Source organism: Nothobranchius furzeri, chromosome 5 (assembly GCF_043380555.1).
Source record: "Nothobranchius furzeri strain GRZ-AD chromosome 5, NfurGRZ-RIMD1, whole genome shotgun sequence".
Lineage (NCBI taxonomy): Eukaryota > Metazoa > Chordata > Actinopteri > Cyprinodontiformes > Nothobranchiidae > Nothobranchius > Nothobranchius furzeri.
The window spans coordinates 35,050,037-35,074,550 of NC_091745.1; the positions used below are offsets into that span (position 1 = coordinate 35,050,037).

The window sequence follows — 24,514 nt, forward strand, 5'->3', positions numbered from 1 at the left end:
TTCCACTTTCACAAACCGCAGAATGTTTCCTAATTATGTTTTTAATTTTATACATGCACTTCCATATTAGAAGGTGACATTAGACATCATCTGCTTTGTTCTCCTTTAGATTCGTTCACCCGTTTAATTTGTTTGTCCTCAAATGTGTTTTGAAGAACTGGAAGGAGAGAAATGAATCAGCAAAGGTTCCTTTTTGCCTTCTGAAACAAAAAAAAAACAACCTAAATCACTCTAATGAGCACAAGTTAAGCTGACAGGCGGGACACGACTGAGCATGATGGCATAAATTCAGGTTTAATGAGATAATATGATAAAACCACTCCGTAAACGTCCAGGTCAGAAAACATAATCAAAACCCCGAAGCCGTTGTTAAAAGCTCTTGGTCTGAGTTGTCTTTTTGTCTCCGCTCACAGGTTGTGCTGAAGATTATTAAGCACTATCAGGAGGAGGGCCAGGGCAGCGAGGTGGTGCAGGGGGTCCTGTTGGGCCTGGTGGTAGACGACCGGCTGGAGATAACCAACTGCTTCCCCTTTCCTCAGCACACCGAGGACGATGCAGACTTCGACGAGGGTAATTCAGTTTGCTGTGCCGATTTACTCACAACTCATAGTCTGGAGTGACGGTGGTAGATGGATTTGTGATACCATATTTGAACGCATCTGAAACGGTTACTTTGATTGCTGATAAGAACTCCCTTTGTCATTCAGATTCGGCCAAGTGCCTTTATGAACTGCAAGTTGGGATGATTAGGTTTTTAATTGGCTCCCACTTCTTGGGTTGATATAGCAGATGGTGCTGGAAATGTTCATTTGAAACATTTCTGTGCAAAAGGGGGTGGTGGGGTAATCCATTTTAGTTTTGGCTGTAAAACGTGGATGGATTGGTTTTAGTTTATCTGATCGTGCTGAGTGACAGGCGGGCAAAGAGGTTATTGTCTTGAAGCCTACAATCTTATCAGAGTTGGGTTTTAAACTCAACAAAACTGGTTTAAAATAAACATTTCTGACTCTAGCTGGATATGCTGGCAGTGAGTCTTGAAATCTTAGCCTGATGAAATGGTGAGGCTCTGAGGTATGGTTGTATCATCATGTAAACCCGGAGTAACAGTGTGTTTTTGATCCACTGGTGCAGATTTAAGGACACTATTGAGCTCTAACTGGACCCACTCGGTGCCAGATGTCCTACGCTGTCAGTGCCAGGGTTGATGTGAGAGGTCAGCAGGGTAGGGGTGGAATATTCCTCCTCTGGGGGTCACAGGTGGACTGCGTGAACGTGTTTAGGATTTAATTTAATCTTTATCTGCAAAAATCCACTTCCCTTTTCACCCCACGCCTCTCACTGGAGGCTGCCGTGTCCTCGGACCTCTGCCCCGCTCTCGTTGAGCCTTGTTTTTACCGACTGCCTGTTCAGTGCTGTGCCAGTCTCCTACAGGCTGGACCGTGGGGCGGCAGGAAGACGAACAGATGCAAGGTGGACAGGGCGAGAAAACTCCTAACAGGCCTCCACTGCTAATGAGCAACCGTCAACACACTGAGCAGGATGCAATGCAACGATGATGGCTAAAGGTCGTTAGTGTGAGGAGCAGTGGATCTGTGTGTGTGTGTGTGAGTTGGTGAAAGCCACAGCCGGCTGTGATGTGGACTCGTGATGGTTTGGGTTTTCCATCTGTCACTCTTTTTAAGTTAACAAGCGCTTCAGTGACTGACGGCTTGCTGTGAACTCCGGTAAATTTACCGAGCTACAACAGAAATCCTCTCAGCGGATTCTGATCCAGCTGCAAAAGGTGACAGGCTTCAGGTTATCTGCCGGTATGGAACCAAATTCCAAATGTAAATAGGATTCACTCATGTTGTGCTTGCTGGTTCTTGCCAACTTTTGTTCTGTCAGATGAGAACATGACACCAAGGGGAAGTGTGACTCTACAGAGAGCTGCTGCCTCATCCTTCTTTGGCTTCTCTATCTTTTCCTCTGAATCAAAGCCAAGGAGACAGTCGGCAGAATTAAATAGTTGATCAGCCATAAGGTGTAAAACTGATTTCATGTTCTTTTGTTTCTGACTGGACTGCAGCTTGAATTTTCTCCCCACCCACACAGCTGACCAGCTGGGCAGTCAACTGCCTCGGTCGCCGCTGCTCCAGAGCAGCTAATTGCTGGCCCTTCATACGTGCTGGTGCTGGAGTGGGCTGCCTCGACCCTCTGCAGACCCACACAGAACAAAGAGTTCTGCTTTGGTTCTAAGCTGGCTTTGAAACAGTCCACTACTTGAGCTGGCTTCCCTGTTAGATTTACAAAAACCTCGGACTTAAAATCGCGTTTTCTAAATCAAACCAGACAGCATTTCTTAAAGCCTCGGAGTCCTTCTCCACCCACTTATCAATTTTAAAAAATGCAACATTAGTAGGCGTTGCCTGGAGGACCGAGAGGGCGGAGCCGCGGCAGTGACGAAGACGACGGCTAACTAGACGATGCTAGCTCCCTTCACTCTATGGAGTTATTAGAAGTGGAGGATGTTTCTCCCCCTCCTTACCCAGACACTCGAGAAGAAAGGGACCAAGTCTATTTGGAGGAGACAAGCGGACCTGAGCCTTATTGTTGTGAGCTTGTGAGTTGCCTGTATCTCCCAGAACCGACCCAACAGAACCACCTCTGAACGTAAGTAGTCGTTAGCCATAGCATTGGATTAGCTGCAGGGTTTGTCTCCACGGCCCTAGAGCTAGTATTCAGCATGTTTTAGAGGTTTATCTGCTTCAGCACACCTGGTTTTAATCAGCAACAAATAGCTGAGCTGCTTAACAGTTAATCTAACCTGTTAAAGCAGGAAAATCCACTGAAACATGCTGGATAGCAGCTCTCCGGTAGCTCTGGGCTCAAGTTACAGTCTGCTGCATAAAGTTATGAAAATACCCCATGAGAAAATTATTCTGTAATGTGTTCAGCTCACTAAAACTGCCCTGATTTATTTATATACTGATAACAGCTGCTCTCTTGGTTCTAGGTCCTCTGGTGTCTGCAGGTGGTCTCCTCTGCTGGTGTCGTCAGGATCAGGAGCTTCCAGAAGAATGTGCCTTTCAATGACTCTTTCCCCCTTATTTGTTATATTAATTAAATAAATCTCAATTTATATATTTCCTGTTTTTGTTCATGTCCATAAATACTTAAACATGCTTGAAATTAAAACGAACTTTTAACAGTGAGGTGCTAGTTTAATTCATCACAATAGAGCTAGTTAAACATGCATTGTGATAATTCAATTAATGTAATTTATAAATATCCATTAAAATATCAAAACTGGAATCAAAATGAGATATTTGGCAGCACAAAAAACTTGTCAAACACAATATTTATTATAATAATTGTAGGCAGACAGGAGACAGAGCTGATGGAGGTTCTCAGTCATCGAAGGATGGCTGAAGGCTTTCCAGGAACAGGAGATGTGGTGTTGTCTCTTCTCTCTCTATTCTGCCAGATGAGCTGATAGGTTACAGGTGTGAGGACATCCTCATGCTGTCATAACCAGATGACAGGAGTTATCAGGTGATCAGCCAGGCTAATGAGATGCAGAAAGAAAACAAATTCAGGACAGTGTACAATATGTGGTGTTGCTCACCTTATGTGCTCTTATAGAGTTATTAACGTGTGCCTGCCTCATGGTGTAGAGTCCATATTTTGCTGAGTGTCCTGCAATAATGCAGGTTATTAGTTAATTTACTTTTGATAGCAAAAACAAAATATTTAATGTAAAAGTTGTTTTCCAGGTGAATCAGCTCACACGTCACCACCAAGTGTCACGGGGCCAGAATCAGAAGCCTCCGTCATGATGTAATCACATACTTATTTAATTGTTAATATCTTAAAAATTCTGAAATGTTTTAATTTTTTTTTACCTTGAACGGTTCACTGAGCTTCCACTGTCACTGAGGTGGAAGCTGGAATCAACAACAGACACCTCAAACCTTGGTCTTTTCAGGGGGTGTGGCCGCTGCTCTGGGACCTTCTGGAAGATGAATTTTCATCATGGTCCCCGTGGGTCACCAGACACACTGCGGCTGTGAACTCCATTCTGGCTGGCTATGTAAAAACAAAGAAGCAGCACATTTATAAATGTTTAAAAGAGCATAAAATCACGTGTAACAATAATCTGTAAAACAAATTAAAACTAGAAGGTAATAATAAAATGTTTACTTAGAAGATTATTAAAAATAATTCACCTTTGCTACAGGGAAGGTTTCACGTCAGCCTGGACAAGTGCATTCTTGCAGCTAAATCAGTCTGACAGCCAGTGTCTTGGGTAGATTTAGCCTGAAAAAAATATATAAGCACATTGTTGTTGGGAGTTTATAAAGTCAGATAATATACAAAAGAAACTTTCCTATATAGGCGCTTTATAACATTCCTAGTGTGTGATCATTATAACGTAAAAGCCAGTCACATATGATGTGGAGAGCCTGAAATGCGACCTCCTGAACAGAATTCCTCACAGAACCTGTTCACAAGCTGGATTTCACGCTGTAATGCTGTCTGTCAAGTGCTGCGTCAGTTAGAGCCACTGTTGCAGAATTGCCGACTGACTAGCTAAAGGAAGTGAACCACGTCTCTCAGACTTTGCATTTAGGTAGGGAATTGTCTTTAGAAGATGTTAAAACGTTTATTTAGCTTACTCACCTCAGACTGGAGCCCGGCGTGGTGGGGGAGCAGAGTCGGTGGGCTGCATCTAAATCGCGGAAGAGCCACGGTGGGCAGCCTCCCTCTTCAAACGGAGACGTGCAGAATCGCGGGTAAAATGCCCACAGAGTCACCGCAAGCATACTACACTACACCTACTCACCAATACTAAGACGATATGGAGCACTAAACCCAAAATACTTTCCCAATTACACTAACAGCCAAACACTAACTAAACTACAATATCCAACAGCCAAATCTAACACTAAATAAGTATTTATAACACTAAAAGATATGCTAAGACTAGGATATGCTAATGCTATATGCTAATGCTGAACTACCGCTGACCTCCTACACTCGCTTGCAAATCCAACTCCCAACTCGCCACAGGGCGTGGCCGAGACGCTCGTTGCTTTTATAACTTTGGCACGGAGCTGCTACGTAGTACTCTACTGGTTTACGTAGTACTTTACTCTTTAGCCATTGGCTAAAATTTATTCAAAATGACTCAAATTCTATGTTTTCAACTGAAGGTGGCGCATTACTGTGTTTTTAGACAGAATTTTTAATTTTTAAAGAAAATGCACCAAAATGCTAAAATAAAGAATGCACACATTTAAAACACTATTAGACACTCATTTATACAGTTCATCAGCAAAAAAAAGTTAATTTAGACGTTACTTGCTCTTTAAAGGACTGCTGATCGCCCACTGTTTTTCATGCTGAACTTTCAGCATCATTTGGAGAAATGATTGAATAATGTACAAACTGTTGTCAGAGTGTGTGTTGTCAGTGACCTCAGAACTGCAGCTCAGTTTCTGTAATAATGACTCAGTTTTTTGTATTAACCACAGAGGTACGTCCAAATCTACTTGGTATCCATCAAGGGGCTTATGAAATATTGTGAGAATGAACACCGGTGCTGGCAAAAACATCACTTTTGTGTAATAATGGGCGGTAACATTCACACATGTTTCCGTAATGCTAAACAGAGTTCATCTTTCACCTACTTTTTACCCTTTGGAGGAGAAAAACGCTGCAGCTCATGTAATTTGGATGCAGCTGCTCACACTTGCACTTTACTTGTGCTGAGTTGTTTGCTTCTTGGAAGTAATGTTTCAATAAGCACCCTATTATTCTGTACAGTGGTGGCTTTTTTCAGCTACTTATCAGGAAACACACACACACACACACACACACACACACACACACACACACACACACACACACACACACCCTGTTAGATGGAAATTCAAGTGGTCTGGTGGCTCAAAGTATGTCTGTCTCGTCAAAATGTATTTTTTCCAATCTGTTCCTCAGTTTGGTTTATATTTGTTCATTGTTTTTCTCTCCTACACTCAAACATTAATAGTTCTATAAATGAATATGAAGACTTTCGAATCCCCATTAAAGCGACCGGCTGTTTCGCCATGTTAAAGATTGATATTTCATCGGGACTCAGACAGTTTCTGCATGTTATCTTTTTTTTTGCCGGAGGTGCTCTGCAGTGTCGGCCTGATGGGAGCAGCTTATAGTGGTGGGGGGTGTCTTTGTGGAGCTGTCTGCCTTTTCTTTAAAACCAAGACATTCTGGTCATCCTCCAGCTTTCTCGCCAGCATTCACCGTGCCGATGGACAGACTTGAGTGTCTGGTGTACTGCTGTCAGTCTGACACTAAATCCTCTCAGCCTTCACAGCAGAAACGACCTGTTCTGTCATCCTGTTGTGTGACCGGGGGGTCAGTTGGACCAGCTGCAGCCTCGCTCCATAAGATTCTCATAGTGTCCCACGTGAATATTTGTGTGAGTTTGTTACATCGGTGTGTTCATTAGAGTTCAAGATGAAAGACTTGGTGGAGTCTGGTCCCTCACAAACATTCTGCCCGTAAGGTCTGGGTGTGCATTTATATCTCTGCCCCATGAATTTCTGCATTTGTCATCATCACTTTAAGTGTAAGTGTAAGTGTGTGTGTGTGTGTGTGTGTTCGCTGAATCATCTCCCTCTGACTCATTGTTGCCGGCGGCTCCACAGATTAGAATGACTCCTGGAATCCATCTCTAAAGGAACAATAGTTGAGATTGACAGCTATGTGGCTGTTTGTTTTTATGTTGCGTGTGTGTTGGCCGTTTGTGAGAAAGCACATTAATAAATGCATTCATCTGTGTATTTTTTTGAGTGCGTGCCATGCTGCTACTTCATCAACAGGTGCCAGTGTGGAGCTGTGCTTGCAGGGCAGCCTGTGGCTGCAAATATGACCAAAATGAGTAAAAAACACAACAAAAAGACAGAAAAGGAATAACTGCTCACACCGAGCAGAATCTGGCTCAGATTAAAAAAAGCAGAAAAATACAGATCCTAGGCTGAACACCAACTCCCTATCTCCTGTGCTCTTGCACACTCTGTCCTTTTATCACTGACTCGAATGCATGGATGAGATGTGCAGAACTATAGGCTGGCACTCTGAGCAGTACAGGCACAAGAGAAGCATGTTAATAATGTAGGCCGGCCCTCTTCCTTTGTTGTGATATCAGTGATAAAGCATTACAGAGACGACGTATCCTGGTACGGAGAGATTATTAGGGATGTGGGCATGAATGAAGTTGTGTAAGGTAGTGATTGTGATTCTGTGCTCCCGGCACTAACGCACACTAAAAACAATTCCTCACTGTGCTTTTACAAATTCATAAAAACTGTTGTTTTTATCAGTTTCAATAAGGATTTTCTCATTTTACACAAGACAGGGATTTATAGTAGTATACACTAGTTTAGTGTTAAAATGGTGTGTTGCAGTCTGTAACTCAGCTCAGCGTCAGTTAATTGGAATGTTCCCACCTAGTATTTTCAGTGCTATCCATCCTCTGTTGTACCGCTCTAACATGCACGTAGGTTTCCCATTTTCTTTCTTACAAAGATTTGCTCCATGTGTCTTCATCTTTTACACCAGCTGCTGCAGAAAAGCTCAGACTTTAGTCGGGTTTCACGCTGCATGGATCACACCGCCCAGGTCGATGTCAGAGGGAAGTTGGCCCCAGAAATAAGATTTAGTAAAACTGTGAATTCCACTGACTGATAACTGATCTCCAAACAAAAGTGATGTAAATGAGAGACTGTTTGGATCACACTGGGAACATTTTAAAGACATGTTTTAATTGAATGATGCTAACTCTTCTTTGCCTCCCCACAATGACAGCTGAGCTCCATACTGCGAGGATCCCATTGCATGTAAGAGTGAAACTTTGAGTGGCTGAATATGAAAGATTACTTTGATACGTTAGTCATTGAGTCCGTTTTGACATTAAGGTTGACGATGTTGTTTGCTAATCCTCTACATTAGTAAATATCTGCACTAAACACACCAGAAGAGTCCTCCCATCTAGCCTAATTACCATCTTCACTGTTTGAAATGGTGAAACCTTGCTGGTGGCAGATTTTATGGGATGTTAATAATTAAATGTAACTCCTTGAGTAACTTTTTGACAGCCTAGAATAATACCAGTCTGGTTTTCTCTCTGCAGTTTGTTTTCTGTTTAGAATTTAGTGAACTAAAAATAATTCACCTTATAACATGGTCATAACTGGGTTTAAGCAGACTGAACAACGATTTGCAGCTGATTTAATCAATAATTTCAGCTAACTAATCAGATCTATAGATCTTTCTTTTTGGCCTGTAGGGACCTACTCTTCCTGTTTGTATTCGGCAGCAGGAGAAAGTATCCTGAAGACGGAACGAAATTAGAACACCCTCTTTAGTTCTTCCTCTCAATACGTCTCCTGCTCTACTTCTCCATCTTTTGTTTTCTTTTCCTAACTCATTACATGTGAGTGCCGCCTCCTCCCTTCTCTCCCGCCAATTCCCCTTTGTTGCTTCTCCTCAATCACTAGCTCCCCTTCTACCTTCTCAGTTCCCAAATCCTTTGTCCATCCCTCCCTCCCTGAAAATTAATTATGATGCGTACTGTTAGAGAAAAATACTGAAGCGCCCAACAAATGTCCTGTTGGGATAATCATATGCCAGAAATAGAGCAGTTTATTTCGCAGAAGTCATTTGTTTTTTAGATTACCAGCAAGGGGTGTTCTTTATTAGAAATCTGGAGTTAATGCTATTTCTAAGAAAAATACCACATTTAATAGTGCTGTGAAAAGTATTTACCCCCTTAGATTTCATTTGCTTTTACTTTTTTTGTCCCTTCAGTGATTTTGATATTGAAGGTGAACCAAGTGACACGGTTAAATGCAAAATGCAGTTTTAACTCCGTGAGGGAACTGGGTACACCCCCTTTCCATTCCGAAAACATGAATACCATTCCTGTTACACCCCCAGTTTTCAGTCCAGATTATTTCCCATGGATGTTTGGACATGTGGCCAGCGGCACCTGGGATCAAACCAGTGACCCACTGCTTTCCCCATTAAGCCACCCCTCCAGGTCTTTTCCCTCCTTGATAAGTCATAAATTAACTGTGATTAATTGTGACACTATTTGGAAAGCCGATTCAGGTCCACTAGCCACACCCAGACCTGATTACTACCAGACTGACACGATGAAGTATACCAAAAGATCTCAGAAACCAACACATGATGTCCTCTTCTAAAACAAAACAAGAACAAAATGACCTAGGACATCTAAAGCACTGATGGCCCACTTGTTCCAAGGCCAAAATAGTTGCTGACAAAAATATGTTCTAGTTGCATTTGTTGATGGAACGTTATGGGGTCCCATATCAATTGGATTTATAAACTTGTTGATTTAGAAGGTCCAAGATGGGCTGCCAGGTATTTCGAAAAGATTCAGATTCATCCAGCATATCATATCTAATGCAGCACTCCAGTTAGTTCAGAGAGCCCGTCTCTAAATGTGGGAGCAACTTCTGCTTTCCGTGGTCTTAGAATCATTCTCTTAGCAATAATCGATCCAAACATGAAAGTGGTCTGAATCCAAGAGTTACATTTAGGAAGTGCCATAGAATGACCAAACAATGCAATGCTATGGTCTGGCTTAAATTCACAGTCTTGGAAAACCATTTGAATATATCATTCCAGAAAATTATACAAATTTGGCCAAAACCAGAAGAGATGGGCCTCAACCACATAAAGGTGAAATTGAAGGATACATTTTGTACAATTTTTAGTTTTTGAATTATGAAATCTGTGTACTACTTTAAACTTAATTATTTAGGGTTGTCTCATATTAACAGAACAGGATTGTGTCCTGCTGAGGCCCCTCTCCCAAACAGTGTCAGTAATCGCAATAGATAAGTCTGTCTCCCACGCTTTCTTAATAAATTGTGTATCAAACTTAACATCAGAAAATAACTTACCAATATTTATAATTGAGTGTTTGGAGTTCGAGGGGCCCGTTAAAAGTACATAGCACCCCTCATCTTGTGGGAGACACTCAAAAGTCTTTTACATTCTGTCAAACATAATTCCTAATTTGCAAATACCTAACAAATTGTGTTGAGGGTATAGAAAACCTTTCCTGTAATTGGGTAAATGAAGCAAATTGTTTATTGAAATACACGTCTTTCAGGGAAGCAATGCCATCCAATCTCCATTTTTCAAAGGCTTTGTCGAAGAGGGATGGAGGGAAGGTATGGTTATAACAAATCTGGGAGCGTATGGAGGTGTCTGGTAATTTACAACTTTTCCTAATTTGCCACCAGATTCTGAAACAATTCAGAATTACTCTCTTCTTTGTCACTGTTTTTACAGCAACTCTGGGTGATGCAAAAAGAAGTGCTGGAAGAGAACTATTAGCTTTTTTTCCCATTACGATCCAGGCTGAAGTATTGCTCAGTACTTGTCTTTTATAGCCGCCTTGCCAATAAATTAAAGCTCGTAGATTTGCTGCCCAGTAGTAATGCATAAAACAAGGTAGGCCTAGCCCACCTCTCTCTTCTGGTTTGTATAAGCGGTCTTTGATATCCTGTGGGTCCTAAAGTTACAAACAAAAGGCACAATAATAGAATCTAAAGTTTTAAAAATGACTTTGTCAAAAAAAAAGGTGACATTCTGAAAGAGATATAGAAATCTTGGGAGAGAGACCATCTTGATAGCATTCACCTGACCAATCATGGAAAGGGGTAAAATTAACAATCAAACATGGTGGTGATAGTGTGATTGTCGGTAGTTGCTTTGCTGCATCAGGACCATAACCACTTGCTTTAATTGATTAAACCAAGAATTGTGCTCACTATCAGGAACTCCTGAAGGAGTTTTCTGACTCTTGGCTAAACAAGCTCTTCATGCAGGACAACCCTCTAACTTTGCTAAATTAAAAGATTTTCTCAAAGAAGACGAGGACAAACTTCCTCTACAGGTAAAGAGACTCGTTACCAGTTATCACAAATGCTTTATTTAAGTTTTAGTTAGGTTTAGTGGACAACTGCTTTTCCAGCTTGCTCCTGATGGCTTTCCACCCGTATAAATAACATCACCAGTTGAAAACGTATGTACCTATTATCTGTTTTACGGTTTCCTTGCTATGATCATCAGGCCTTTCTAGATGGCAAATTAGCAGTCTTCTTCCCAATGGTCAGTGGCGATTCTTCTATAGGTCATGCTTTCAACACGCTTATTCTCAGTGAATCAAACTAGTTTTTGTAAATTTGTTTACAAAGAGTCCAGGTTTAATTAGAGATGTGTTAGCTCTGTTGGGTGACACTATTAAGACTATTGTCTTATCTAGCTGTAGAGCATTTAAGTTGGACATTTGACGGTCAACATAGAAGAAGACCGCTTCTTCAATTCTAACAAGACGCATAATTAAAAAGAGCGGTAAACCTCCTTTTGATGTGTAAAAAACTTTTAGTCATTAACTAGATTGATTTTGCTGATTGACACCCTCTTCTCTGTTTGCTATTTGCTGTTGATGTCACTCCTGCTGCCATGGTTTGTAACAAAACCAATTAGCCACATAGCTTAAGATTGGATTTATTATGACTGGGATGGAAGATAAAGGAAATGCCTCACTGCAAGGCAAGTGTGTCTGCTCTGATTAAAGCACTCTGGTGAAAGGAAGGGTTATTGGGAGGCTTTCCAAAAGGGCCCAGTTTGGTCTGTTTTTGTTACGTATTAGCCGTTATTTACTCGTGTAGTTTTATCTTATAAATGGATCTTGTGTGTGAGAAGAGCAGGCTAACCTTTAGTGACCACTGTGTCAAGAATTAAACGGCAAGTAGTGATTGATATAATACACCATGTTGTGGGGTTTGGTTGCATGACTTTGTCAAACCAATCATTTACGGTACAGATGGAAGAAGTGAATATGAACTCCTTTGTTGTTCTTGGTTAATCCTTAAGACAGATGCTGATACCAACACTACCTGTTGGTTTCTGTTGCTTTTAAAAGCTTTTCTGATGACGTAAACTAATATAGAAGGTTTTTTTTAGATGTTTTTGATGTGTGTCTATGTGGGATTTAGCTCCTGAAGTAGCCAGACCAGACTGTTAGATTGTACTTTGATTCGGGACCCTAGAATGTGCTTTATCAAATACAGGCCATTTACTAAACATCCTCAAAACAGCCAGAGATAGCACCAGCATCTGCAACCCGCCTCCACCCAGTTTTTATGAGGCAGAAAGTGAGAGGAATGTTTGACTGCCAACCCTAGCTGAAGTTTTCTAAGTGGAGATGATAAGGTGGTTAGTAAACTAGCTGAGGCATAATTAGGACCCTCTGTGACCACACTGGGACATAAAACCTGCTTGGATGTCACAGGTTATGTATCTGTGAATTTCCTAAATTTTCTTACAAATTTGTGCCCTCAATTAGTCTCCACCCTCACAGCCCAGGGAAATATTGACTCAACTTAAGAATCAGACGTGTAAATATGGGTCTGCCTGAGCCTTATCCACTGCAAAAATGTACACCATTTGGCTTGAGCATAATAATCTAGAGCTCTGTTTAAGCTGCAGAGTTTGGCTTTTCGTTCCTAAAATGTCATCTCTGTTAAAGCCTCCCACCCCATCCCAAAAAGGAAACGCGTCAGCTGTTGGATTGGACTCCTGTTTAGTGTTGTTGAATCCACTGCGCTGATTTGACCTCCGCTGACAGGACACACGCAGCATCTGCCTCAGTTTCCTCTCCATCATTGTCAGCCCGATGATCCTTGACAACACCGCTGGCTGAGCACTGTCTCTCTCTTGATATGTTAGATTATTTGCAGCCATCTTATTTTGCTCCACACTTCTTTCACCTCATTTTCACATCACCACCAACATGGGGCTTTGATATCGAGCACTTGGAGAGGGAATATTCAAGCGATCTGCTCTTTATTAAGCAATAAAGAAGTAAAGCACTCTGAAATATATGAATTAAAGGGCACATGTGACTTAATCACTGCAAAGCAGCAAAAGTTTAAATGTAAACCAAACTAATTATGACCAATTATGTCAATATTTCCTCCTCTAAGGTCTGAGAGGTTAGCCTTTGGTTTTCTGAGCTGGTATTGTCGTTGGTGGCAGATACGTTCACGTCGGGTTAATTGAAGTCAGGGGGATTAAAACCGCCTCTGCCATGATCATCTCACTATTTCCTCCAGATACTTTTCAGTATGCAATGAAGCATGTATGTGTAGATTGTGCTTGTGCGTTGTCTAAAAAAAAAAAGTTGGACTATCATTCTGATAAGGTCTGCCTTGGGGGTTAGTCCTTCAATAGATCACTCTACTTGCTCCAAATGGGAAATTGATTTCCTCCGTCTTCTCGTCCTCCCTCTCCGAGGCTAATTAGAAATCGCTTCCTGCCCACCTTTAAGGGAAATGCAGAAACATTAAAGATGCTCTGTTAAGTGTGATGGGTTTTTTCTTTTTGGGTTGGTGGCCTCTATCCGCCTGTCAGAGCTCTGCTTTTGTCTAACTGTTGTGTAAAGCTGGCTGTTAGCAGAGAGCTGTAGCCGTACCTGCTCCTGAATGTTCACCAGGTGTTATAAATCAAGAGTGTGAGTCCCCCGAGTGCCGTCACCATCAGCATCAGTACCACTGTTTTATTCATTTGCTCCTTTGTCTCGTCACAATGCTGCCCTACATTAAATTTTGTGTGTGGAGGGAGGTCAGAATGCATTACTGCCTGCTGCTGCTAATCCAGGTGGGCTGTAGGGAGCAGGTGGGGGAGGGGATTTGGCTCCATGTGACAGTGCGTTTACATGCAGCCAGTAACCCTTTTAAAACCCGAATATTCACAATAACCCGGTTCCGCAGGTCCTTGTAAACACTGCCAAAAACCCAGATATGCTCATAACCGGGTTTTTAAAAACCCGGTTACTACACCTGGGGTAAACCCTTTTCTAACCCGAATGTTTGGTCGTGTAAACGCATATCGGGATATCCCCATCAAAGTGTGTGTTCTGCGCATGCTCTGTTCGCAAGGAATCTTGGTCTTTTGAGTAGCGAGACGTCTTGTATGTTTAGCGCAGCTCTCTCTATATTTACCATTTCTTGCTCACGTACTATCCTTCGAATGAAGGCCAGTACGCACAGTCGTTGTAAGAGCTGCTGGTGGGTCAATACCAGCACTATAGCGCAAACAAACGCGGTCGCTATCTCTTCTGAACTGGGAAACATGTTGTTGTTTTCACGGATACCGGAACAAGAAGAACCGGAAATGACGCATATTGCATCTTGACGTAGTCCATACGTCCTGATGCTATCCCAACATCCGCATTTAAATCGGGTTATGCAAGTTAGGGGTAACTCTTTCTATTTATGCTTGTAAACGGGTTATTGTGATCAACTCAGAAACCCGAATACCGACCTTAACCCGATCATAAACCGGATATTGGCTGCATGTAAATGTAGTCACTGATGTGAATAATTGGAGAGAGAAGGGCAGAGGATGGCAAGAACGATGGGGAAAGGAGGACAGAGGTAGAGGCATGAGGAGCTGATGGAAAAAAAGGAGAGTGATTCCAAGAGCAGCCAAGCAGGAGATGGAGGGTTGGTGCTCATAAGAGAAGAGGGGCAGGTGAAGATGGACAGCAGGAGTAAACTGCTCTGAGAGATGCAGATGCGAGGGAACCAGTAAGGGTTGGTAGAAGAAGAAAAACGGCAGGGAGATGTAGCCCAAAGAGAGAATCCTACCGTCCTACTGAGATGATCAGCCAAGCACCGACACCAAATCCGTTCAGCTTGAAGTTAATTTTTCCCTTTTCTGGTTTAAACTAAATTTTAAATCGGCACTGGAGCAGTTTCAATGCCCACCCAACCCTTAGGTGTCACTCTAACATCGACTAGCTGGTAAAGATAGAGGACTTGGACTTGACAAACTGCATGTCTGAAATACGCCCTCTCCCTTTAGCCGCTCTGTTAGGCTGTGTTAATCACAAGTGGGCCTGTGTTTACTCATGCGAGGCTGATAGTTGTAGTTCTACACAGGTGTTACCACATGGGATTTTACTGAGACAAATGATGTGGGTGTTGCTGCAATTAATTGTCCCGCCGCAGACGGGGAATCCTGTATGAGTACAAACACCTGTGAACAGATGAGCTGAGATGCCGAGTCTGTGGGGAGGTGAGTGATAATAAAAAGCATTTGGGGGATGAAATGTGAGGTTAAACATGAATTATTGGAAATCATTTTCCTTACGCAGTTGTCATTGCTTCTTCAGATTCAATAGGACGTTAAACGGATTGCAGGAGTGTGGTGCTGTTTATTCTAAGCTACATGCTTGATGATGATGTTCTGATGTAGAAATCTAATGAACAGAAACAAGTTGAATCTAATTAAGTGCAATTGATTATTCACTAATAGTTTTAAAATCCAAGGATGAATAATGTTAAAAAATAACTTGTTAATGAATATTTCAAACAAAAAATTTATAATAATTAACAACAGAAGTAGACAATCCTGGTCCTCCTGGAGTGTCGCTATCCAGCATGTTTTAGATTTTTCCCTGTTCCAACACACCCAATTTTGTGATTAACAGTCTTCTGCAGAGCCTGATATCTTGTTCAACAGGTGAATCAACCATTCACTTAGGTGTGTTGGAGCTAAAACATGTTGGATAGCAGCACTCCAGGACCAGGATTGCCTACCCCTGATCTAAGCTGTAGCAGAATGCCTACATGTTGTTGTATTAACTACCAAGACAAGCAAAAAGAGTCCAGATCTAAAGAAACGTTAAAGTGAGCATTTGTTTCTCATCAGCATTGCCATAGTAACCACATGCCTGTCTCTCACTCCCTGAGAGTCAAATAGAAATGCAGATGAAAATGTAACTCAAGCTGTTTCCGTACTAAAACCATGTGTTTGCACTGTGCAGAAGGCTCTGATGGTCACGTGAGATTTTTTTCTATTTAGTGTTTTATGTCAGAGATTTGACAAACTTCAGTTTCGAAAAAAGAAATTTTGAGCTAAAACACGTTTATCACAAAACAAACAGCGTGTTTTTAGCCTTTCAGTTGCTATCGCCTAAAGCAAGCATGGGGATCAGGGGCGTCCTGTCAGATTCACCTGCATGCCTCTCTGTCTCTGATGACTCAAGTCCAGCAGGCTATGATCAGTTGTGGTCCAAGCCCTTCATTGGGGTAATGATCCTGTGCAAACAGGATCTTGCAGCCATTTAAACTTGATGATGCGTCTACTGTAAAGTCTGCCTGACCTATTGGTCACTTGCTTGTCCAACAACACTTAAAACTATTGAAAACATTTATAAAAGAAGTTTAAAATTGCTTGACAAAAAACTGACTTCCCACCACCATTGTCATGTGTTAGAAAATAAATTACTGAACTTCAATAACTTAATGAAACTTAAGAGTCTGTTTAATATATAAAGTCTTACACTCCCTTGCTCCACCACCACTAAAGCAGTTCATTAGGCATAAAGAAAGCTCAAACAGGACTACACGAGCTACAATTCGAGGAGAATTTATACCACATAGACGGACAGCATTTGGGCAGAACGTCCTCTCTGTTAAGGGTGGCCATCTGTGGAACAGTCTTACTCAACCCATTAGAGAATGCTCGACTTTTTGTTTAAGGCAAAGGCTAAAAACTGGTTATGGATAAATCAAGCGTGTGATCATGTATGAGTTTAATAGTTTTAATGTTTTATTTGTGAATAGAATGGTGTGTATGTGTTAATTTGGTGATGGAGTTTTTATCATGAATAAATGATGAATTTTTATGAATTATTATGTCTTTTTATGTCTAAGGACAACAGATGGAGATTAGCCTTTGGCTATAATCTGGCATGTGTACATTCATGTAAGCTGTTTTGACATTAATGTTCATTAACATGCACTGTCCTAAATAAATAAATAAATAAAATAAAATTTCTGACTTTTCAGCTTCTGATCCACAAATTAACAATGGCCGTCTTTAAACCTCAAACATCACTGGCTGAACTACAAAAACATTGTCTAAAACTGGAAATAATGGCTAATCTGCACCAAAGCTAGCTTTGTGAGCGATGGGGTGTGAGGGGTGCAAATTCAACGACTGTGTTTAAAAGCTGTTTTGCAAATCCCCTCAAAAAGTCCAACAAAATTTAGCCATTGCATCTTTAAATCCTATTATATAACCTAGATCTATTCATGATTACTTTTTTCTGTCAGTGCGCCCCAGGGCAGCTGTGGCTACATCGTAGCTCATCCCCACCAGAGTGTGAATGGGGGAATCACTGATTGTTGTGAAGCACCTTGGGGGGTTTAGCTCGTAAGTCATTAAAGGCTGCATGGTGGCGCAGTTGTTAGCACTGTTGCCTCGCAGGACGAAGGTTGCAAGTTCGAAACTCTGCTGCGGCCTTTCTGCGTGGAGTTGCGTGTTCTCCCCATGCATGCGTGGATTTCCTCCGGGTACTCCGGTTTCCCCCACAGATCACAACATGCCCTATAGGTTATAAATTGTAAGTCGCTTTGGATAAAAGCGTCTGCTAAATGAATAAACATAATAAACATAAACAGGTAAATGTGAATACATTTTGGGTCCTGAGATATGATCCTGACCAGTTTCTAGAGCCACTAAACCCATACAAAAGGGTTTGTTGTATTGTTTCCATCTGTTTCACCAACATTTCTTTAGTGCCTTTGGTGAACTTTCTCACAGCACGTGACAGAATCCGGAGCAGTGAAATAACCAGGGTGTTTGTAGGCACTCTTAATGAGAACGCTGCTGTCTTGAACCTGAGTGCAGCGCTGCTCCAAACCCTGGGAAGGAAGTCTGTTGTTCCTTCTGCTGAAAGAGCTCCATTGTCGCATCCTTCATCAGAAATAAGGCTATTTCAAGGTTTGTGGCAGAACTCTAGTCCTTTTCTCTCCATCCTGTCTAACCGGTTGAAAAGGCAGCAGCTCAGTGGCTCCCACTGTGCGTAGGAAACTGTCAGTAGGAGAGCAGGAAGACTGGAGCCTGAAGAGGACCGGTACGTTCCCCTCATCCCTCCGACCACAGGGAGGAAGTCACTGTGCTTCAGCACGTTTCAGTGAGTCTTGTTTCACTTGAATCTCTGCTGTTTTCCCCATCAGATAAACACATTCAACTCAGATTTGTTTTATTTTCTTTTTGCCTCCAGATCCCTTTTTAGCATTTCCTTTTCCATCATGCCTGCTAATTTTAGGGTGTTTTATTCCAATCTGTCAGTTAGAATCAAAATCTGTTGTATAAACCAAAAAAATCTTGTTCTAAAATCTGAACAGTAATATCAGTCATTTTTTGCTGTTTTGTGTGTGAGTCATGAGAAATGTGACTCCTCCTTTAGCATCCCACAAGGAAAAAGTTGTAGTGGGAAGTGTTTGAGTTAGTTTGCCACGCTCGACTGACTTTGCCTGACATCACACTCGCTATGGGACTGTCGCACATTGCAAACTGCCTACGCTTAAATGAAATGTCAGCTCATACGACTAAACATATTGTTTAAATAAAATATTGACAAGGAAATTCAAGTAAAATTCTTCTTCCTTTTTGTCCCTTTCAAGAAGATACCCCACGATACATAAAGAAGTGACAGCGTTCCCCTTCTAATCGTCTCCTAACTATAAAAACAAAACCTTATGACAAGTGAAGCTGTCAAATGTGCATATGGTTAACTTGTCAGTGTGGTGCACACAAGAGCATCTGCCTCACCCTGCTCTCTCTCTTACTGGTGCATCACTGAGTGTGTATGAGTGCCTACTTGTGGCGCTGTGTGTATTTCTGTGTACACGCGTGAATAAGGGAGGAAGCTCTCTGCAGGGCGTGCTTAACTAAGATTAATTGCACCTAATCCACTGTGCCAGGTGGAAAGCAAAACTATCCTCTGCACACTTACACAAACACACAAACAGGCGCACACATCCCATTATAGGCTCGCCGCTGAAAATTAGCCCCACGACTCTCCTGACACACAGGACCAGACCACGACTCGATAGCGCCATTTACTTCCCTGCGCTCTGCACATTTATCACCGCTCTCCTCCTCCTCCTCCGACAGACGGACGCATAGATGGACAAAATGCCGTGTCAGAAGGATAAGCGATCTGCTCCCTCACATCAGTACCAGCTGGCGCTGACAAAACAGGAGAGTGAAAACGTTTGTCCTCCTCTCTGGATATAGAAAGAAGAAAAGAGAAAATCTGACAGAGCGGGGTCATGGTGGTGTTTCTGCAGGGACACAATCTGTGATGTAGCTGATGTCGAGGATAGTTGGATGACCACTGCTGTTGGCTGCTCATGTCAATATTCTGCATTGTGAAACCTCCATCTTGGGCACGCACGCACGCACGCACGCACACACACACACAGGGTTTTTCCTGGCTCAAATTGAGGCAGAGGTGGTACCATCCTGACCATGGGCTAGCACATGCATACTCTGTGCATTCAACTGCCTCACTTTTTTAAAGGCCCAATATTTTTTCGTTAAGTGTTCTAATCTAAGCTTCTGTTGATTAATAGAATATTACATTTGACAATGTTTCAAGTGAAACAAAACTGGTTTGCTGCTTTAAAATATGAAATAAAACAACAAAATTATCAGGCTGAATAACAGACTTTTATTATGAAAGACTCGCTAATATGCATTAGATTGGTGTTTAGTTCCCTTTTTCGTCGTCGTCATCTTCCTTCGCATATCCGGGTCCGGGTCGCGGGGGCAGCATCCCAACTAGGGAGCTCCAGACCGTCCTCTCCCCGGCCACCTCCACCAGCTCCTCCGGCAGGTCCCCAAGGCGTTCCCAGACCAGATTGGAGATGTAACCTCTCCAACGTGTCCTGGGTCGACCCGTGGGCCTCCTGCCGGCAGGACATGCCCGAAACACCTCCCCAGGGAGGCGTCCAGGAGGCATACTGACCAGATGCCCAGACCACCTCAACGGACTCCTTTCGATCCAGAGGAGCAGCGGTTCTACTCCGAGTCCCTCCCGAATGTCCGAGCTCCTCACCCTATCTCTAAGGCTGAGCCCAGCCACCCTACGGAGGAAACTCATTTCGGCCGCTTGTATCCGCAATCTCGTTCTTTCGGTCATCACCCAAAGCTCATGACCATAGGTGAGGATTGTGACGTAGATCAACTGGTAAATCGAGAGCCTGGCTTTCTGGCTCAGCTCCCTCTTCACCACGACAGATCGGCTCAGTGTCCGCATCACTGCAGACGCTGAACCAATCCGCCTGTCGATCTCCCGATCCCTCCTACCCTCACCCGTGAACAAGACCCCAAGATACTTAAACTCCTCCACTTGAGGTAGGACCTCTCCCCCGACCCGGAGTTGGCAAGCCACCCTTTTCCGGTCGAGAACCGTGGTCTCAGATTTGGAGGTGCTGATCCTCATCCCAGCCGCTTCACACTCGGCCACGAACCTACCCAGCAAGAGCTGAAGGTCAGCGCTGGACGGCCAGGACAAAAACCACATTGCTCCTCCTCAATCTGAGATTCAACTGTCGATCGGACCCTCCTCTCCAGTACCTTGGAGTAGACCTTTCCAGGGAGGCTGAGGAGTGTGATCCCTCTACAGTTGGAACACACCCTCAGGTCACCCTTCTTAAAGATGGGGACCACCACCCCGGTCTGCCACTCAAAAGGAACTGCCCCCGCTGACCACGCAATGTTGCAGAGACGTGGCAACCACGACAGCCCTACAACATCCATAACCTTGAGATACCCAGGACGAATCTCATCCATCCCCGGGGCTCCGCTGCTGTGTAGTTGTTTTGTAGTTGTTTGACTACCTCAGCAACTTCTGCCCCCGAGATTGGACAGCCCATCCCCAGGTCTCCCGGCTCTGGTTCCTCCTCGGAATGCGCGTAGGTGGGATTGAGGAGCTCCTCAAAATATTCCTTCCACCATCCGACTATAGCCCCAGTTGACGTCAGCAGCTCCCCATCCCCACTGTAAACAGTGTGAGCGAGTTGCTGTTTTCCTCTCCTGAGGCGCCGGACAGTTTGCCAGAACTTCTTTGGAGCTGATCGATAGTTTTTCTCTATGGCCTCACCAAACTCCTCCCACGCCCGAGATTTTGCCTCGGCAACTGCCACTGCTGCACCCCGCTTGGCTATCCGGTACCTGTCTGCTGCCTCCGGAGACACGCCCTGTAGGCCTCCTTCTTCAGCCTGACGGCTCCCCGAACCTCTGGTGTCCACTAGCGGGTACGGGGGTTGCCACCACGACTGGCACCGGCCACCTTGCAACCACAGCTAGCAACAGTCGCTTCAACAATCGCAGAGAGGAACAAGGCCCATTTGGAGTCAATGTCCCCCACTGCTCTCGGGACGCAGTCAAAGCTCTGCCGGAGGTGGGAGTTGAAGACCGTCTTGACAGGTTCTTCTGCCAGGTGTTCCCAACAGACCCTCACTATGCGTTTGGGTCTGCCAGGTCTACGCGGCATCTTCCCCTGCCATCTGCCATCCAACTCAGTACCAGGTGGTGATCAGTTGACAGCTTCGCTCCTTTCTTCACTCGGGTGTCCAAAACATATGGCCGCAGGTCAGATGATACGACTACAAAGTCTATCATCGACCTGCGACCTAGGCTACCCTGGTACCAAGTGTACTGATGGGCATCCTTATGTTCGAACATGGTGTTCGTTATGGCCAAACTGCGGCTTGCACAGAAGTCCAATGACGAAACACCACTCGAGTTGAGATCAGGCGGGCCATTCCTCCCAATCACACCCCTCCAGGTTAAGCTGTCATTGCCCATGTGAGCATTGACGTCCCCCAGCAGAACAATGGAGTCCCCTGATGGAGCACTATCTAGCACTCGTCCCAGGGACTCCAAAAAGGGTGGTTACTCTGAACTGATATTTGGCCCATAAGCACAAACAGTCTGGACCCGTTGCCCGACCCGAAGGCGCAGGGAATCTACCCTCTCGTCCCTCGGGGTAAACCCCAATACACAGGCAGAGAGTCTTGGGGCTAACAAAAAACCAACCCCAGCCCTTCGCCTCTTACCTGGAGCAACTCCAGCAAAGGAGAATGTCCACCCCCTCGCAACGACTTGGGTTCCAGAGCCAATGCTGTGTTGAGGTGAGTCCGACTATATCTATCCGGTACCGCTCAACTTCTGCCACAAGCTCCTGCTCCTTCCCTGCCAACGATTTTGTTCCATGTCCCAAAAACCAGTTTCCTTGTCCGGGGATCGGACCGCCAATGCTCCCGCCTTGGTCTGCCACCCGATCCACACTGCACCGGACCCTTCATGTTCCTCCTGTGGGTGGTGGGTCCACAGTTGGATGAGCCCATGTATCCGGTTCGGGCCGGGCCCTGCCGGGCCCCTTGGGCGAAACCCGGCCACCAGGCGCTCGCTCACGGGCCCCAACCCCAGGCTTGGCTCCAGGGTGGGACCCCGGTAACCTTCCGGGCCGGGTACTCCGACTGTTTGAATTTACATCCATTTAAGATCCTCTGAACTGTTCTTTGTCTCACCCTTCACCTAAGACCAATTTGTCATGGGAGACCCTACCAGGGGCACCAAGTGCCCCAGACAACATAGCTCCTAGGATCATTAGGGAACTCAAACTCCTCCACCATGATAAGGTGACGGTTCAAGGAGGAGTAGTTCCCTTTTTCCCATCTGATATTTGTAGTAAAAAAATATATATATATTTGACCTACATTTCAGTAACATTTTAGGTTTGTATTAATAACTCATCTCAGTCAAAATAACATAAATATATCCATTAAAATATAATGTATTTCTTTAACTTGCATTTGTTCTGGAAATGGTAATAACATTTAATTTCTGCTGCTAACAATGTAATGGTGGCATGTCTATTATGTACGGGTTGGCAATAATCCAGTTTAAATTATGTTCAGAGATAGAAGCGTTTGTGAATTATATTCTACAACAGCTTTCCGTAGACTTGTAGCAGTAATGTGACTTGAATCTGCAGCGGTTCTGATCCGTAACGCTGCAGGATGCAGAATAAACAGGATGGTGGGGACTTTTCTTGCGCTTGTAGAGTTTAGTCTTTCGTAGTTTTACGATCATCGTGTATTTTTCTGTGTGCCACTTGATCGCGAGACTGCTACTCGTTAGCTTTAGCATTAGCCAATCTGCTTGTAGCTGCTTGTAGCTGCACTTTTGATCCCAAACTTTGGACCGGTGTCAGTACAGGATCTGCTCGGGTGCCAGATCAGCTCGGGGTCCAGCGCCTGCTGATGATGTCACATTACTGCAAATCTACTCGGCTTTCACACATATGTTTTGGAAAGACATCGGCAGTTTTGTTAATAAATTCTTGTTTGTTAACACCTAAATGTTTTCTTTATAATTGTAATTTGTTAATAAATCACCATATTATCTTTGTTTTGTAAAGAATGTGAAACTGCATAAAACCAACATCGGACTGACAAAAAATAGAACAGTTCTTATATGTGAAGTGTGAAGCCATATCTGTTTGTATTAATGTGGAATTCATCTGTTTATTTCCTTAGTTGTTATCTAAATACAAATAAATTCTTTGATTCAAAATATTGTTTGGTGTCTTTCAATAAAATTATTATATTTTATTTTGCCCCATTTCATCAACACCAAGAGCTTTTGAGGGTCACTGTTTATCATTTGCTTATATTTTACATTTCCTTTGGAAATTCAAACATATTTTCTCCAAAAAGTGTTGATTTTTGGACTACAGGACTACAATCGCTAAGACTACGACCGCAAATTTGTTCTGACCAATCAAAATCATAGCTTGATAACGTAACTTCCGTAAGCTTCATGTTCAGCCCATCAACTACTTTGACATTATCGGCAATCGAAGGACCCCAAGCCGATCTCGCACCCGAGCAGATCCTGTAACGACACCGGTTCTTCCTTTGTTGGTTCCTTTATTTTCCTCCACTGCATCCAGATGACCACACTGTGCACCAGTAAAAAGCATTTTTTTACACGTAAATTACATTTGTTCAATAAAGTTCTGGGGAAAATAGTAATTCAAAGATGTTGCACCAGTGCTACGTTTAAAAATAGACAGACACGCACAGACAGTTTTTTTCGCCACACTGTACAGCCCTGCTCTGATGTGGAAGAGCCTGGGGTAAAATCAGGATGTCAATCACCAACCATAGATATGTACCAATTAGCGAGAAAAGCAATTTTTGATCTTTTTCTGCAGCGGTTTTAGTGCTTTTTGGTGCACCGCTGCTGATACGGCGCCACACAACGCTGCAACTGCAGTTACAATAACATCCATATAGCTGGAGGCAGAGTGAAATCAGGCTGGGGCGGCACAAAATTAGCTGGAGGCAGCCGCCACACAAATTTGAATGCAGGAAAAACCCTGCACACACGCATATAACACAGATTATTGGCACTCTTCATTAAATGTCAGGTGATCTCCTTCCTCCTTTTAAAACCTTTTTAGTTTTTGTTAATCAGCATCCCGTTTCTTTGGACCTCAGAGATCGTTTTCAGTTGAGCATTGGGGTAACTGATATTTTTTATACAGTAC

General features: G+C 43.4%; 1 protein-coding gene and 1 long non-coding RNA gene across 2 annotated transcripts in view; both read left to right on the forward strand.

Annotated features, from left to right (window-relative positions):
* LOC139070039 (eukaryotic translation initiation factor 3 subunit H-like) overlaps positions 1-24,514 on the forward strand; it is an 82,171-nt gene that overhangs the window by 8,808 nt on the left and 48,849 nt on the right. Inside the window, exon 2 of the mRNA XM_070551615.1 lies at positions 414-570. Coding sequence (XP_070407716.1) covers positions 414-570 — 157 coding nt within the window. The remainder of the gene's footprint in view (positions 1-413; positions 571-24,514) is intronic.
* Positions 2,531-3,125, forward strand: LOC139070040 (uncharacterized). Its single transcript, XR_011520698.1, has 2 exons — positions 2,531-2,652; positions 2,996-3,125. It is a non-coding gene; the product is annotated as an uncharacterized lncRNA (long non-coding RNA).